Source organism: Corylus avellana, chromosome ca2, assembly GCF_901000735.1.
Source record: "Corylus avellana chromosome ca2, CavTom2PMs-1.0".
Taxonomy (NCBI): domain Eukaryota; kingdom Viridiplantae; phylum Streptophyta; class Magnoliopsida; order Fagales; family Betulaceae; genus Corylus; species Corylus avellana.
Window position 1 is genome coordinate 35,765,921 of NC_081542.1, and position 18,352 is coordinate 35,784,272.

The following is an 18,352-nucleotide window of genomic DNA, read 5'->3' on the forward strand; positions in this document are numbered from 1 at the left end:
ACCATTTTTTCCCTTTACATTCTCAACAAAATAATGGAGAATCTGAATTTTCGCTTTTTTCTTTTTTTCTCTTTCCATTTTCTCTTGGTCTTTTTTTTCGACCCCATAGATAATGTTGTTTTGTGCTTTTTCTTCTACTAGGAGTTGAGATTTGTTGTGTGGCAAAACGAACTATGTTATGTTATGTTTGTCCCCAAAGTCAGATTTCGTCGAACATGTAGTGTGCAAAATTGTAACGAAGATAATTGATTTCTTCTACTGGTTGATAGTTTGTCTGCCTCTGAGCAAGATCACATCTTTGTGTGTTTGTAGGTGGTTTTAATAGGTAGGTCTGTGGTGATCCCGGTTGCTATACTCTTAAGAACCTGAATGTCTTACATCTTTGATTTTGTGGTTATTATTCTTGCTGATTTTGTAGGTCTTTATTTTCCTTTTTCGTTTTCACTCAGACCCTTTAAGAGAAGTATTCCGTTGATAATTTTAGCAATCTTGTAATTCTTGACTCATGAGTAAACGTCCATTCACTATACTTGCAGTCAAAATCAGAAGGCTTGGGTACCGGGTAACAAAGCAGTTTGATCTAGAGACGAAGCAGAGGTCTCTTCTTTTCCAGGTGCGTGTTTAGTTATTCCTTTTTTATTTTCCCTATTGTGTTTTGATTGTATACATATTCTCTTTCTTGCTGATAAATTGGTAATGAAGAATTTTGTTTATGGATATAACAGCAGTAAGATAAAGATGATAATAACAATATTTTTTTGGTAAACATTATTGTGTCTCAGATTGAATATCCTGATATTGAAGACCTTGCAAAACCAAGACACAGGTTTATGTCTTCTTATGAGCAGGTGGGCCTCTTTGTTTCTTTGAACTAGATTCTTACTTGAAATTCTTCACATGCTTCTGTTGATTTATTTCTCTATATTGCAATGCACTTGACTAAGTAATGCTAAATTAATTGTTTTTTTGAAGACGAAATGATGTTCTAACTTCTTTTTATCACTTCTCAATGGATGCAGAGGGTCCAACCCTTCAATAAAAGATACCAGTATCTTCTTTTTGCAGCTGATCCATATGAGATCATTGCTTTCAAGGTAAATCAATCATATAATTGTACATGCTTTTGATCAGCATCTTATTATTTAAGTTTAGATGTAGCTATCCACCCTCAATTATAGGGTCATTTGCATTCTGTGCGTAAATAAAATAATTTTGCTATCAACACTTAACTCTAGATTAATATGCAACGTCCACTACACCATCCAAATTAGGGTTAAAATTAATGTAATAGTGGGCAGATGAATGGTGGGCTGCACTAAGCTGTCAAAATTAATAGATTAGTGCCTTTTAATATGTAATGTCCTCCCTACATCATCCCCCAACTAATATGTTAGTTTTGACACTCATTTGGAGAAGGTAGATTGGATATTGAATGACCCCATAGTTTAGGGTAGATAGCTGAACTTAACCATTTCATTTGGTTTCAAGAAATTTGATTGGTTATGCTTGTTATTTTCATTTCAGGTTCCTAGCACAGAGATTGACAAAACCCCTCCTAAGTTCTTCACACATTGGAATCCAGCCTCTAAAATGTTTACGGTTAGTTTGTTTAATATTTGCTCAATTGCTTCCAATGTTTTTAGATGTGATTTGGCACAAAGATTGACAGTTTGATTGAATAGTCTACCTGGTCTGAGTTTTTTATAAGTCACTGGACTAAAAACCTTGTGTAACCTAGACATGTCATTTGATTGCCAGTGGGTCAGCTCTTGGTCTTAATTCTCATTGTAGCTCTCTCTCTCTCAATTTATTTTGGCACCTACTGACGCAACCAAGTAGACCAACTTACCTGCTGGCTGAATTGGGCTGGACAATCTTTTCTTTCTCTTTCATAGGCCACTTGCTAGTCTGGTTAAAATACACTGAATTTTCTTTTTTCAAGTTTTTTTGTTGGTCTGTTCTTGCTAATGGTCTGTTCTTGCTAATGGTAACTTATCTGACCCTTTTTTTTGTGTCTGTCAATGTGAAGTTGCAATTATATTTTAAAATCAAGCCACCAGAGGCAAACAAACCTCAACCTGCCCCTGCAGCCAACGGCACAGCGGCCCTTGGTGTCCCACCAAGGCCTTTGCCACCACCACCCCAAGGTCCATCCCCACCACTTTCTCCAACACAAGGAGGGCCACTTGGTGCACCTCTTGGAAATCCTCCTAGAGCCCCTCCTCCAATGCATGCTTCATTCCCACCACCACCTCCTATAGCAAATGGCCCTAGGCCCATGCCTCCTGGTGGGACTCCACCTGTCCCTCCCCCACCTCCTCTTGGTAGCGGCACGATGGCGAATTTCACTCCTGGTACTAGGCCTCCAATGCCTCCCTCACATAGTTTTCAAGCCCAACAGATGCAAGGCCAGGGTGTTCGTCCATCGCCACCACCTCCTAGCATGGGGCAACATGTCCTCAGGCCACCCGCATCTCAGTAAGCAATTCTCTATGTAGTAGTTGCACCAAAACTGTGTCCGACTGCTCTGCTTCGATATGCAGCTATGTCCAAGCTGGTACTTTGAAATGTTTATTTTGCTATATGTCTTTAAAGCTTTGAGTATCTTTGAGATTGCAGATATAATATGATTGCCCTCACATGTTTGCTATTTGTTCTCTCTCTCTCTCTCTCCCTCTCTCATAGAGGAAGCTAACGTTTATTGTAACTGGCTTAGGACTCACTAGCTCATATAAGTACCAAGTTAGCACTTATGAGTAAGTGCTTCAATATTGTTAAGGGACACTGAACTTATGCTAATGAATGGGTGGCTAGAGTTCTTTTTATTCTTGATTCTCTGGAGAAACTCTTTATGTCACTACAGGTCATGGAGGATAAATCTTACTATTTGAGACAACCAACCTTAACAATTTGTCAATCAATTCAAATAGTTCAATAAAAGAGGAGGCTTTCATGTGAACAAGCATGTCAGAAGGAAAACAAAGAAAGAAAGAAAGAAAGCTTTAAACGGACTATATGTACATTGATGTTTTGAATTTTTTTAGCCACATTTATCTTTAGTTTCACTCAAAACAGAGTACAATATTTTTACTCTTGTCATGATTAATAGATAAATAACAGGACACGTTCAATAAATAACAGGATCCAGTTATAGGAGGCAGCCTGCTTTTGACATACACAACTGGCTATGTTGCTCCTCTCCTTTTGCTCATAATTAACATGTCTTGGTGGGACTGTTACTGATATATGTTAGAAATATTATGGTTATCTCCTGTTAGCCGATATCATGCTAAGTGTTCTTTGGTTCTGCGATCGAGCGCAAGTCTAGTGCGATCGATCGCAAAAGGTCAAAAATCTACTGGTTCTGCGATCGAGTGCATGCCCAATGTGCGTTCGAGCACAAAAGGTCGAAAACCTACTGGTACTACGATTGAGCGCGAGTCGAGTGCGATCGATCGCAAAAGGTCAAAAACCTACTGGTTCCGCGATCGAGCGCATGCCCAATGTGCGTTCGAGCGCTAAAGGTCGAAAACCTACTGCTACTGCGATCGATCGCACATCGTGTGCGATTGAGCGCAGAAATGCAGAGAATTTTTTTAGCACCATTAGTGTCCACAAAGTGGACGCTAATGGTTATCTAATTAGTGTCCACTCCACTTTGGACGCTGATGTTTAATTTTTATTTTTTATTTTTTAGGACCATTAGCGTCCACAAAGTGGACGCTAATGGTTATTTATCAGAGTCCACTCCACTTTAGACGCTGATGTTTAATTTTTTATTTTTTATTTTTTATTTTTTTTAATTTTTACGACCATTAGGGTCCACTTTTGTGGACGCTAATGGTTAACTATCAGCGTCCACTCCAGTTTGGATGCTGATAGTTATTATTTTTATTTTTTATTTTTTAGGACCATTATCATTCACTTTGTGGACACTAATGGTTATCTATCAGCGTCCACTCCACTTTGGACACTGATAGTTAATTTTTTTTTTTTTAAAAAAAATGTTTTAGGGCCATTAGCGTCGACAAAGTGGACGCTAATGGATAACTATCAGCGTCCACTCTCGTTTGGACGCTGATAGTTAATTTTTTTTAAATTTTTTTAGAACCATTAGCGTCCACTTTGTGGACACTAATGCTTAACTATCAGCGGTTGACTATCAGCGTCCATTTTGAGTTGACGCTAATAGTTGACTATCAGCGTCGACTATGCCTTCCGTTTACATCAGCTTTAGGGTCAATGCATTGCGACTTTTAGGGTCAACAAAGTGAATGCTAAAACTGATAATTAGGGTCAACAAAGTGAACGCTAAAACTGATAATTAGGGTCAACTTTAAGTGGACGCTGATAATCACACATTTGATGATTAGAGTCGGACGATTAGCGTCCACACCTTTAGGGTCCAAAAGTCGACGCTGTTGTCAACAGCGTCGACTTTAGGTCTTTTAGCGTCCACTCGAAGTCGCCCCTAAAGACCTAAATTCTTGTAGTGCCTATAACACTTTGAATTTTTTTAATTTTTAATTTTTAACTTTCTAAACAAATACCCTAGATCAAATATTTTGGTGGGTTTTGGGAGGGAGCCGCTGCATGAAAAATGAAAAACTACAACTTTTTATGTGTGTTTTGAAGAGGGGGAAACTAAATGAATAAATGAAAAGTAGCTGACCCAAGTGAGAGGGGCATTATTATAAATTGAGAGAGAGAGAGAGAGAGAGAGAGGAGACCACGTTGATTTACATAAAGCAATCATTTTTATATGCATGTTTTGGCGCAGAGGCAATTAAATAAAGGAAAATTAATTAATCTAACTAAGAGAGACGTTATTTTGTATCCAATGTCTTTTTATTTATTTTTATATTTGTTTTATGAGGCAGGGTGGATACTTCCTCGTCCTCACCCTCCCCAGTTATATTGGTTGTGTGGTATTTAGAAAGAGTCGAGTGTATTTTTCAAGTATATCTTTTGCTGCCTTCTGGAAATTAGTTTGGACCTTTTGATTGATCAGTGGCCTTTTTTTTTTTTTTTTTTTTTTTTCTATTCGATTGATCAGTGGCCTTTGTTTTGTCTTTTTTAGTAATACCCACACGTGTCAACTAGATAGGCACCAAAAGTCGCCGGCCTTGCTCTATAATAAGCCACCATCAGGCACATGGGTCTCTCTCTCGTAAGTCGTAAGCACATATGTCATTCACTCCTCACTCTTCTCTCTATATATTTACTTCTTTCCCTCGCGCTGTCGCTATATAACATATCCTCCTAAAAAACCTTTGTTTTCCCTCTCAAAACCATGGACACCAAGCAACACACCGAACAGAAAACAGTAGCCCACATAGCCATTGTGCCCACTCCAGGGATTGGCCATCTCATCCCACTCGTTGAGGTCGCAAAGCGACTCGTCCACCTCAATTTCCTGGTCACCATATTCATCCCCACAGATGGTTCACCCGTGAAACCTCAAAAAGCCATCCTTGAAGCCCTACCCAACTCCATATCCTCCATATTTCTTCCTCCCGTGAGCCTTGACGACCTCCCCGAGGACGTTTTGGCCGAGACCCGGATCACACTCACCTTGACTCGGTCCCTCCCTGCCCTACGAGACTCTTTCAAGGTCTTAGCCGAGTCAACTCGGCTGGTGGCCTTGGTGGTTGATTTATTTGGTACGGACGTCTTCGATGTGGCTAAAGAATTCGGTGTTTCTTCCTACCTTTTTTTCGCTTCACCCGCGATGGTTTTGTCGTTGATCTTTTACATGCCAGAGCTGGATCAAACATACACTTGTGAGTACAGAGACTTGCCTGAACCGGTCAAATTACCCGGTTGTGTGCCGATCCATGGGTCCGATCTGGCCGACCCGTTTCAAGATAGAAAGAATGAGGTCTATAAAGCGCTTCTACAATCAGCTAAACGATACTCTCTTGCTGCTGGAATTATGGTTAATAGCTTTCTGGAGTTAGAACTGGGTTGTTTTAAAGCTTTGATGGAAGAAAAAGAGGGCAGGCCACCTGTTTACCCAATTGGACCGCTTGTTCAGTTCGGTTCAGACCACGGGGTTGAAGGTTCCGAGTGTTTGAGGTGGTTGGATAAGCAGCCAAATAATTCAGTGTTATTCGTTTCATTTGGTAGCGGTGGGACGCTTTCACATGAGCAGCTACATGAATTGGCCTTAGGACTTGAAATGAGCGGGCAGAGATTTCTTTGGGTTGTTAGGAGCCCAAATGAGAAAGCTGCGAATGCCGCTTACTTCAGCGGACAAAGCGCAAATGATCCTTTTGCTTTTCTACCGGACGGGTTCTTGGAGAGGACAAAAGGGTTGGGTCTAGTGGTGCCCTCTTGGGCTCCTCAGGTGCAGATCCTAAAGCATGCCTCGACCGGGGGGTTCCTGAGCCACTGTGGGTGGAATTCAACCTTGGAGAGCATTGTGCACGGCGTGCCGTTGATTGCATGGCCACTCTACGCGGAGCAAAGGATGAACTCTGTACTGCTAGCTGATGATTTGAAGGTTGCTTTGAGGGTCAAAGTCAATGACAAAGGCCTGGTGGGGCACAAAGATATTGCAAACTACGCAAGAGAGGTAATTGAGGGAGAAGAAGGAAAATTACTAAAGAGCAAAATGAAAGAAATAAAGAATGCGGCTGAAAGGGCTTTGAGCGAAGATGGGTCGTCAACAAAATCACTAGCCGAGATGGGTCGGATATGGAAGAGGGGCCTGTGAATAAGAATAATAACAATAATAACTGGGGACTTATATTCCATGTAGTACTCAATTGTGTTTCTTGGTGAGTTCTTGAATTCCTGTTGTTTTGATTGTAATTTCTAAATTAAACTCTCAGCACTTATTGTGTTTGCCACAACGATTGGCACTTATTGTGTTTGCCGCAACTTATCCTGTAACGATTGGCATGGATGCTGTTGCATGTGATACTTCTTAGCAAGAAGAAGAACCCATACACTGTGTTAAAATAAAGGAGAAACTTCACTAAGGACCCCCAAACTTTCATCCGTTTTGAAATACTCCCCATGAACTTTAAAATCCCTCAATTTAGTCTCCTAAACTTTCAATTGCTCTCAATTTGGACCATTCCGTTAATTTTAACCGTTAAAAATTCAAAAAAATACCAAAATATTCCTGATTTTTGTTTTTAAATAAAAAAAACGTTTTAAAAGTTGGAATTTTATACAAAAGTTAGGGGTATAAACGTCATGTGATGTTTAAAATCTGACGGAGGGGTCCAAATTGAAAGTAATTGAAAGTTCAGGAGGGGGTATTTCAAAACGGGTGGAAGTTTGGGGGTCCTTAGTGAAGTTTTCCCTAAAATAAACTAAAGAATACTAGAGAATATAGGGATAAACTGAATATTGTATTTCTGTGTAATTTGAACTGCATACAATGAGGCCTATTTATAGTTGAATAAGGCCAGATAAATAGGAAATACAATCACGGAATTAATGTACAATATTACAGAATAATATCAATATATATACAGGAAAAATATATCAAATCAGCAATAATGGTGATTATCAGAATATATTCTGAATATATTCTAACATCTCCCCTCAAACTCAAGGTGGTAATGTAGATGTCAACATGAGTTTGGAAACAAGATCACGAAACCGTCCAAGTGGATGTGCTTTGGTGAACACATCGGCTAACTGATCAGCGGAAGCAATAGGACAGAGATGGAGAGTCCCCTTCAAAAGATGATGGTGCACAAAATGACAGTCAATCTCAATGTGTTTAGTACGTTCATGAAATACATCATTATGCGCAATCTGAATTGCACTTCGATTGTCACAAAAAATAGGAGAACTGGAGGTCTGAAAACAACTCATATTATGTAGGAGCCAACGGAGCCAGAGGAGCTCAGAGGTGGTGTCAGCAAGAGTACGATACTCAGCTTCAGTGCTAGAGCGGGCAACAACAGATTGTTTCTTGCTACGCCAAGAGATGAGAGAATCACTAAGAAACAATAACCCGTGGTGGAATGACGATCAGTGGGATCATCTGCCCAATCAGCATCTAAATATAAGTCTAGTGATGAGTGAGAAGAGAAATGCAAACCAGGAAACAAAGTGCCCTTCACATAGTGAAGGATGCGAAGAACAGCTGCATAATGAACTGAGCGTGGCGCAGTCATAAACTGACTAACAAGATGGATTGCATAGGCAAGATCCGGTCATGTCATAGTAAGATAGATGAGACTGCCAACTAACTGTCGATAGAGAGTGGCATCAGAAAGTGGGTCACCATCGGTAGCACGAAGTTTGACATTTGTCTCTAGAGGGCTATCAACAATTTTGCAATCAGTAAGGCCAGCTCGTGAGAGGAGATCTGAAGCATATTTGGCTTGAGAGAGATAGTAACCATTTGGATCATAAGACACTTCCAATCCAATAAAGTAGCTGAGAAAACCCAAATCCTTCATCTCAAATTGTTGACTCAAAAACTGTTGAAGGTTACGAATACCAATAGTATCATCTCCAGTAATAATCATATTATCAACATATAGTAAGAGTAGAATGAGACCAGCATCAGATCGCCGGATAAAAAGAGCAGAGTCATAAGGACTAGAAACAAACCCAATTTGCGCAATAGTGGAACTAAATTTGGCAAACCAAGCCCGTGGAGCCTGTTTCAGATTATACAATGCCCGGCGAAGTCGGCAAACCTTGTGTGGCGGATGATCATACCCAGGAGGAGGCTACATATAAACTTCTTCATTAAGATCACCATTGAGAAATGCATTTTCACATTCATTTGAAAAAGATCCCAACGACGCACAGAAGCCACAGAAAGGAGTGATTGAACAGAAGTAAGCCGAGCTACCAGGACAAAAGTCTCCTCATAATCAATACCATACTCCTGATTGAACCCCTTTGCCACAAGGCGTGCCTTGTATCACTCAATAGACCCATCAGATTTTGTCTTAATCTTGTATACCCACTTGCACCCTACCCCAGTTTTGCCTGGAAGTAAATCAACTAAGTCCCAAGTATGGGTTTTGGAAAGAGCATTAAGTTCATCAAACATAGCATTCTGCCAAAGAGGGTTAGTATGAGCCTCACGGAAGGAGTGAGGTTCATGTAAAGTAGCAAGAGCAGAATAACAGTGATAATCATAAAGATGGGAAGGAAGAGATGTTACTCGAGTAGAACGACGAGGGACAAAGGAAGCTAGCTCAAGAGTAGATGGATTACAGGCAGGGTAGAGTCATTGGGGTCGACCGTCAGAATGTTGTCTGGAGAGCTTGTCATCTCTGCATCAAGATCAGTAGTGTCGGGGAGCAAATCAAATGAGACATTAGTGAAGATAGGAGAAGAATTAGAGGGACTAGTAGGAAAAGACTCCATATCACTAAAGAACCTATGTTTCCAAAAAGTGACGTGCCGCGAGATGTGGAGCCGTTTGGAAATAGGATCATAACAACGATATCCTTTGTGTTCAATGCCATACCCAAGAAAACAATATAGGCGAGAACGAGGTTCTAATTTTGTTCGTTCATGGGGTGGAAGAAGCACGAAACAGACACAACCAAAGATGCGGAGCGATTGGTAATCAGGGGGAGAACCATACAGGAGTTCATAGGGGGACCTATTTAAGGTAGTGGGAGACGGGACCTTATTAATAGTATAAACAGCGGTAAGAGCGGCTTCTCCCCAAAAGTATTCAGGGATAGAAGCAGATAGGAGCAAAGCCCTAACAATGTCTAAGATGTGCCTGTGTTTACGTTTAGCACGACCATTTTGTTGAGAAGTATTTGAGCATGAGCGATGGGGAAGAGTGCCATTTTGTTTGAGAGTAGTAAGGAAGGTAGATTCACGATATTCCATGGCATTATCAGAACGAAAATTTTTTATGTTTTGAGAAAATTGGGTTTGAACCATCTGTTGAAATTCAAAGTAAATTTTTGGAAGTTCAGATCGATTTTGTAAAAGATAAAGCCATGTGTATTGAGAATAATCATCCACAAAAATGACAAAATAGCGGGATCCACCCATGGTGGGAATAGGCGCAGGGCCCCATACATCAGAATGCACCAAATCAAAAGGAGCAGAAGAAACAGATGCACTATTATTAAAAGGTAAAGCACTTTGTTTTCCAAGTTTACACGCAATACAATCAAATGACTCAGACTCAACAGACCCTAACTGACCACTTGTAGCTAAAGAACGAATACGAGAAATAGATGCATGTCCTAAACGAGAGTGCCATAAACTGAGGGTGGTAGAGGGAGACCGAGATGGAGTGGCAACAGACACAGCAGGAGGAAGATGGAGTAATGAACGCTCGAACAAACATCCAATCATACGGGCGGTCCCAATTAGTTGCCCCGTTTGTGGATCTTGCACATCACAACCTTGGTTAAAAAAGTGCAGTTCTAAGCCAAGTTCACAAAGTTGACCAACAGATAAAAGATTTAACGAGAGATTAGGCACCAAGTATGTATCAGACAAAGAGAGTTGATGAGTAGAAACAGACCCGATGTGACTAACATTAAGATGGGAACCATTAGCAGTGTAAATGGTGGTGGGCTTAGGTAACACAGATTTGGCAGAAAAGATGGAAGAATTCGGTGTCATGTGATTACAACAAGCAGAATCAATATACCAAGAAGAATTACTTGGTGTGGTGGACATGGCGGTATTAAGATTGGACTTAGATAAAACCTGATGAATGAGAGCTTCAATTTCTGCAGGAGAAAGGGTACTGGGTTGGGGTGCAACATCGGTGTAAGACATATCTGATGTATCAGTATGAGTGACTGTAACGCCCCGATATTTGGACTAGCAAATATCGAAGTCGTGACGCTGCAACTTTAGAAAATACAATCTTACAGCGGAGTATGTATATTTTTTTCTTTTTCTATGACCTAGGAATAACTTACACAACACAGTTGAGCTGACTGAAATACCTCGAGGTGATATATTATTAAATGAAATAGAAACATGATTTTCATTACAACATATGTATACACTAGGTGTACCAAATATATGCCACAGACGGCACCTAAATTAACATAGTAATATCTATTAAGTTTACACACATCACCATACATAATAAAAACGATTAACATAAATGAGACTTGCTCCATAGAGTAAGCATAAATCCTGCAGCAGATGGTCTATCAACCATCAAAACCAGTAAAAGGACCATCGTCCTCACTTTCTATCCCTGCATCAAGATCTATGTAAATATGACGTTATCATATTTACATAGGCAAACAAGTGAGTAATCTATTTTCCTAGATATAAAGACTAAAAAGACTAGTTTGAACAAATAAGATTAAAGACTAAAATATATAATAATGAATGAGTTGTGAATGCAGTGTAATGACAGATTAGTTTGTGTTTTATGATAATCTTTCTTCAGACCTCTTCTCATGAGCTCTCAGCCCGCTTACGTCCGTTATGTCCCTCACACTTTAGAGGTTTACCTGTTTGGTGCTGGTAACTACACCGCCCCAGCTTAGTTATATATTAGGCCTTTTGGACGGTTATATACCCCCATCCACTGAGATACCGACAGTTCCTTGCGGCAATCCACCCAGCTTGTTCTTAAGGTGGCTATCTTATCAGCCCATTTTATTAGACACATTATGCAGCAATTATATTGCAAAATTATATCAATAAGACAAAATAAGAATTCCTATAACAATAAAACAAAGCTAGTACTCAGTAAGTATATCCATACTTACTCTCCTTAGTGTAGTATTCTGCTCCACTTCTGCATATAATACATACATACAAACAATACTTAGTTCATTCTCCAATAATATCATTGTTTAAAGACCCTCATCTTTTATATTTATTTATTATCCGTCACTTCATCTTTACTTACTCATTTTATTATATTAATCTAAGATAGTTACTTATAACTAGCTTTATGCCTGAATTCATTTTTGGTGACGAGGCTAATGGCCAGTATCACTAAATACAAACAAGTATTTATAAATAATATATATAAAACATGACTCATATTTTGGAGATGAGACCAATGGTCCGTACCTACCAAAGTATGAATCAAAATTTAAATGACAATAAAAGAAATGACTGAATGTAAATACTGAATTCATATTCTGGGGATGACCGCCAAAAATATGAATTAAAATTTAAATGACATAAAAGAAATAACTGAATGTAAATAATGCATATTTCGGGGATGAGATCAAATGGTCCTTACCGCCAGAAATATGAACAGAAATTTAAATGACATAAAAGAAATAACTGAATGTAAATAATGCATATTTCGGGGATGACATCAAATGGTCTTTACCGCCAGAAATATGAACAGAAATTTAAATGACATAAAAGAAATAACTGAATGTAAATACTGTAAAGTAAATAATATATAGATAATATTATAAGTCCTTAATTGATTTTGTCCACTAACTCTTTATTATTAATTCACTTGTTCCATTACTTTATTTTACATTATACGCTTATTGGGTCTTTAAACAATTAAATGAGGACAAGTAATAAAAGCAATAAATCATGATTTTTATACAAGAAACACTTACCCAATAATCCTTTAGAAGTAAAACTCCACCAAATCTTCTCTAGGTAGCTAGTTTTAGAAAAACGCTTGAACACTACAAGAAAGATCTAGGCTATATGGTATTTGACTAGAACTAAGAAATAAAATGAAAGGAGGAGCAAACAATTTTACTTGTTCTAAGATTGTAAATAAAAAGCAAGTGAAAGTGACTATAGCTTAGGCTCTATTTATAAGAGAATGAATGGTTAGGATTTATTTTTTAAACCTTTGATCTAAGGGTTGAGATGTATTTAAGCAAAAGAATGAACCTAGTCCATATTTCATACTCTATACCAATTAGAATTTTCGTCCAAAATGAGGGCAGTGTATCCCGATCCATTTTTCAATGTCCAAACGTACTCCGATTGACATGAAATTTTGAGAGTAGATAGAGGACTCCGAGACAAACATTTTATATTTTTGGTTCGACTTCATCCGAGTTCGTTTGAGTCTACTTTTGGCCTATACAAAGTTTCCAATTCAACTTAGGCTTTAACTATTTGCATTCCCACTTGGCCACTTGCCTTATTAAATCATTATAATCATGATATTTACTATAATCATCATTACTAGAAGACTTTAAGCTTTCAACAAAGGTGGCTAGCCTTGGTATCTTTCTTAAGCAGTTTTAATCTCATTTAGACAGTATGAAAATTAAGACACTGCTTTTTTAGGCTAAAAAACTGAAAAGCTTCAAATTAATTTATGACTTCGCTAAACACCAATATAAATAATTTATTCACTAGATTGGGTTTGATTATGCCCATAAACATATTAGTGAAGCTAAATTTTTAGAATTGAAGTAATATACATAAGAGGTCAAAAATCAATGTAATATACCTTTAACACTAAATAGTTATTTAATATCATTAATCCACATATCATTGTTCTAATTTATCGATTATATTTTTAATCTATTTAATATTATTTAAATAAGAGTTTTAAAATCTAGGTCGTTACAGTGACCACAGCAGCCTTATGACTAGGAGCTCGATGATTCCCACGAGAGAGCCTTTTTCTGCATTCACTATACCTGTGGCCAAATTTCTGACAATAGTGGTACTGGATATTCCGATTGGATGAGGAAGACCCGACAGAAATAGAATTAGGGGCACGCATATTGCGGGATGCAGTGGCCATGACCATCTCAGAGGTGTGTAACTTCATAGTGGCGAATCGGGTCTCTTCTGAAACAAGTTCACTAAGAGCACTGTCCAAGGATGGCAGAAGTGAGCAGTGAAGAAGAGAAGCTCGAGTATGCTCAAACTCATCTCGAATTGCTGCAAGAAACTCAGCTAGGCGCATGCTATCATGAAAAGTGATGTATTCATAGGCATCAACCATATTCCTCCACTTAGGCTCACATAGTGCTCATTGATTCCAAAGACAAGTCATTTGTGAATAAAAATCAGTAATACTCTGACCTGGTTCCTGACGCATGCGATGAAGCTTGGTCACAATCTGAAACCGCTGAGCAAGGTCGGTAGTGCTGTAGCGCTGAGCTAACATGTCCCAGACATCTTTGGCATTGTCAAGATTGCCAAATGTCATGCTAATGGAGACAACACAAGTGTTGGAGAACTAAGAGATAATCCTGTAATGGATACTTTTCCATGTGCGGAGGCGGGTAGAGAAAGCCGCAGCAGGTTCCTCTTCTCCAGCAAGAGGTTTAGGTTTTTCACCAGAAACATACTCCCAAAGACAATGTCTTTTGAGCCACCTATTCATATTTTAAGACCAAGCTAGATAATTGGAGCCATCGAGAATAATAGGGATAGGTTGGGAAATATCTTTGGTGTTTGGGAGAGTGGTAGTAGGTACGGCCATTTTTTTTTTTTTTTTTTTTTTTTGGAATATAAGCCGGTGTGGTTGGGTGTAGGATAGGTTCTATGAGCCTGGTAAGAGGATCGAATCTGGTGTGGCCGAGTGTATGATAGGGGATATGAGCTTGTTTTTAGGGGTTAGGATCTGGTGTGGCTGAGTGTATAATAAGGAATATAAGCTTGGTTAAAAAGGGGCTAAGTCTAGTGTTGTTGAGTGTATTACAAGTCTGTGGGCTCAAAAATAAAAAATAATCTAGTGTGGTCGATTGTAGTGCAACTAGGTGAGCTCAAAAAAATAACTTACAAAGGTGGCAGCGCGTGGAGGCACGCGGTGGCTCCTGGTGGCGCGTGCTTCAACTGGTTTGACAGATCGACAACCTCCGATCACGAATATGTGATTCGTTTCTGAAAACGGCTGACAGGGGCGGCCCGTGGTGGCCGGAAACAGTGCGTGCGGAGGTTCAAAATTCCATAGAAAGTTGTGGCGGCACATGGGATCTCCTGGTGGCATGTTCTTTTGACAGGCCAATAGATCGGCAGCCTCCGATCTGGATTCAGGAGCTATTTTTCTGAAAAATGGCTGACTGGGCGGTGCATTGTGGCCAGAGGTGGCTCATGAGGCACGTGAATAGTGACACAAACACTTACGACGGCGCGTGAGAGCGCGTTGAACTTCAGAATGACGATCTGCGAACTCCACAGGATAGATCAGATTGTTTTTTAGCCTGTTGGTATAATAGTTATACCAAAACAAGATCGAAAAAGCCTTTAAATTGTGTGAAGAACGAACTGATTTCCTACTTCTCTAGACAAGACCAAAACTTGGCTCTGATACCATGTTAAAATAAACTAGAGAATATAGGGATAAACTGGATATTGTATTTCTGTGTGATTTGAACTGTATACAATGAAGCCTATTTATAGTTGAATAAGGACAAATAAAATAAGAAATACAATCATGGAATTAATGTACAATATTACCGAATAATATCAATATATATACAGGAAAAATATATCAAATCAGCAATAATGGTGATTATCAGAATATATTCTAACACACTGCATGTCACGAATTTGGTTTCAATTTTTTTTCCCTCAATTGATTTATAGAATTTTGATGGTGATTTTGGGTTCTTTGGGTCTTAATTGCATTGCTTATATATATATGGAAAATGCTAAAGGCCCAACTATTTTGCCCAACTTTGGGCCAACTTTTGCCTTATTTTTTAATTTTAAAAAAATAAAAATAAAAAATGAAAAAAATGTGCAAACTCTATAGGAGAGATCAGACCTTTTTGAGCCTGTTGGTATAATAGTTATACCAAAACAAGATCGAAAAAGCCTTTAAATTGCGTGAAGAACGAACTGACTTCCTACTTCTCTAGACAAGACCAAAACTTGGATATGATACCATGTTAAAATAAATTAGAGAATATAGGGATAAACTGAATATTGTATTTCTGTGTGATTTGAACTATATACAATGAAGCTTATTGATAGTTGAATAAGGCCAGATAAAATAGGAAATACAATAATGAAATTAATGTACAATATTACAGAATAATATTAATATATATACAAGGAAAATATATCAAATCAGCAATAATGGTGATTATCAGAATATATTCTAACACACTGCATGTCACGAATTTCGTTTCAATTTTTTTTCCCTCAATTGATTTATAGAATTTTGATGGTGATTTTGGGTTCTCTCGGTCTTAATTGCATTGCTTATATATATATGGAAAGTGCTAAAGGCTCAACTATTTTGCCCAACTTTGGGCCAACTTTTGCCTTATTTTTTAATTTAAAAAAAATAAAAATAAAAAATGAAAAAAATGTGTGAAGCAATAATTTTTTTTTGGTCCTTCTTTTATTTGGTATTTTTTAAAAAATAAAAATTGGTATTTTTCTTCATAATAGTGTTATTTTTTTTTTTAAAAAAAAAAATGGCATTATTATGAAGAAAAATACATTTTTTTTTTTTTTAAAAAAAAAATACCAAATAAAAAGAAGGACAAAAAAAATATATTATTGCTTCACACATTTTTTTTTAATTAAAAAATAAGGTAAAAGTTGGCCCAAAATTGGGCAAAATAGTTGGGTCCCTATTATCCCTCCAACTAATAACACCAAGATAACAATTTTCTCCGAGCTTGTCTCTGCCCTCTCCTTTCCAAGCTGCCTTTGGTCCCCTTCCATTACTGCCTCACCCACCCCATCATCTTCATTCACTCCTCCCCAGCTGCTTCACCATGAATAGCCCCCAACCAGAATCCGACCACATAAATACTCAAACACATAATTGTCTATTTAACGACATCAAACTCATTAATAAATTAAGCAGGATTAAACCCAAACTTTAAATTTAAAAATGAGTTTTAAGGTTCTTTAAAATCTAAAAAGTTTAACTTTCCTCAAATTTGACATCTTTCCTGTTACGTGTTTGTAAAATAATTCACGTAACAGCCTGTCATCTAACCATGTCGATCACAGTAGCCTATACATCTTGCTTTTGTTGCATTAATTACCCACAACTTTCTACCTGCGAGCAGTCATTTTTCTTTAAAGATTAGTGCTCAAGCAGAAAGTTTCTCAACGTGTAGCAAAATTTGTCATAAAGGCCAATAAATTTGGAGGGTTTTTTTTTAAAAAAAAAAAATGAAAAAGAAACAAATGCACTCGTGGACCGTGGTTTCACTTTGCACCGAGAAAATTAACTTTAAGACATAAGCGGCCATCACTATAAAATGGTCATCACAACTCTATTCAAATCTGGGACCAAACTACATGTATCTGGTTCCATGTGCCACTCCTTGCATTATATTTATAGAATCTAGTTGTCGCAAACACAAAACGTACTCGGTACTCGCATTTTGAAAATATCAAAAAGAAAGTTTTCAAAAAGGAATTCGAGAAAGTGAGAAACAAACCACATTTAATTTACTGCTTATTACTTTTCTTTGCTACTCTTCCAGATCTGAGCCACCTCCGCTAGTGATTTTGTTGACAACCCTTCTTGGCTCAAAGCCCTTTCAACTGCATTCTTTACTTCTTTCATTTTGCTCCTTAGCAATTTTCCTTCTTCTCCCTCAATTACCCCTCTTGCGTAGTTTGCAATATCTTTGTGTCCCACCAGGCCTTTATCATTGACTTTGACCCTCAAAGCAACCTTCAAATCATCAGCTAACAGTACAGAGTTCATCCTTTGCTCCGCGTAGAGTGGCCATGCAATCAACGGTACGCCATGCAGAATGCTCTCCAGGGTTGAATTCCACCCACAGTGGCTCAGGAACCCCCCGGTCGAGGCATGCTTTAGGATTTGCACCTGAGGAGCCAAGGAGGGCACCACTAGACCCAACCCTTTTGTCCTCTCCAAGAACCCGTCCGGTAGAAAAGCAAAAGGATCATATGCGCTTTGTCCGCTGAAGTAAGCGGCATCCGCAGCTTTCTCATTTGGGCTCCTAACAACCCAAAGAAATCTCTGCCCGCTCATTTCAAGTCCTAAGGCCAATTCATGTAGCTGCTCATGTGAAAGCGTCCCACCGCTACCAAATGAAACGAATAACACTGAATTATTTGGCTGCTTATCCAACCACCTCAAACACTCGGAACCTTCAACCCCATGGTCTGAACCGAACTGAACAAGCGGTCCAACTGGGTAAACAGGTGGCCTGCCCTCTTTCCTTCCATCAAAGCTTTAAAACAATCGGGTTCTAACTCCAGAAAGCTATTAACCATAATTCACTATAAGAAATTTACTCATCAGGGACGACTTATTAGGGGCGACTATAATAGTTAAGTATTAGTGTCCACATCAACGTGGACGCTAATAATGGGTCGAAAGGTTGAATATTAGCGTCCACTGTAATAAGTCGACTCTAATATATACACGAGAATTATTCAAGGGGCGGGAAAAATATAAGCGGCCAAAAAAAAACTTTTACGCTAATAGTGTACCAACAAGTGGACGCTAAAAGCTGGCAAAATA

General features: G+C 38.5%; 3 protein-coding genes across 3 annotated transcripts; 2 read left to right on the forward strand and 1 right to left on the reverse strand.

The window, feature by feature from the left end:
* Positions 1–505: 505 nt before the first annotated feature.
* Positions 506–2,482, forward strand: LOC132169669 (uncharacterized). The gene is made up of 5 exons (XM_059580664.1): positions 506–613; positions 783–848; positions 1,020–1,094; positions 1,525–1,599; positions 2,030–2,482. Exons 1-5 carry the CDS (start codon positions 506–508, stop codon positions 2,480–2,482), a joined length of 777 nt encoding a protein of 258 aa, XP_059436647.1.
* Positions 2,483–5,269: 2,787 nt separating this feature from the next.
* Positions 5,270–6,986, forward strand: LOC132170502 (hydroquinone glucosyltransferase-like). Its single transcript, XM_059581500.1, has one exon. It carries the CDS (start codon positions 5,294–5,296, stop codon positions 6,716–6,718), a length of 1,425 nt encoding a protein of 474 aa, XP_059437483.1. The 5' UTR covers positions 5,270–5,293; the 3' UTR covers positions 6,719–6,986.
* Positions 6,987–17,174: 10,188 nt separating this feature from the next.
* Positions 17,175–18,043, reverse strand: LOC132170503 (hydroquinone glucosyltransferase-like; the record flags this gene model as incomplete). Its single annotated transcript, XM_059581501.1, is given in 1 exon segment — positions 17,175–18,043. A coding segment is annotated over 1 exon segment (729 nt), but the record flags the coding sequence as incomplete, so codon positions are not given.
* Between the last annotated feature and the right edge of the window lie 309 nt (positions 18,044–18,352).

Coding starts and splice junctions, on each gene's coding strand:
- LOC132169669 (XM_059580664.1), top strand. CDS start 506: ATGAGTAAACGTCCATTCACTATACTTGCAGTCAAAATCAGAAGGCTT. Junction 1,095..1,524: donor ATGAGATCATTGCTTTCAAG/GTAAATCAATCA, acceptor TTTTCATTTCAG/GTTCCTAGCACAGAGATTGA. Junction 1,600..2,029: donor CAGCCTCTAAAATGTTTACG/GTTAGTTTGTTT, acceptor GTCAATGTGAAG/TTGCAATTATATTTTAAAAT.
- LOC132170502 (XM_059581500.1), top strand. CDS start 5,294: ATGGACACCAAGCAACACACCGAACAGAAAACAGTAGCCCACATAGCC.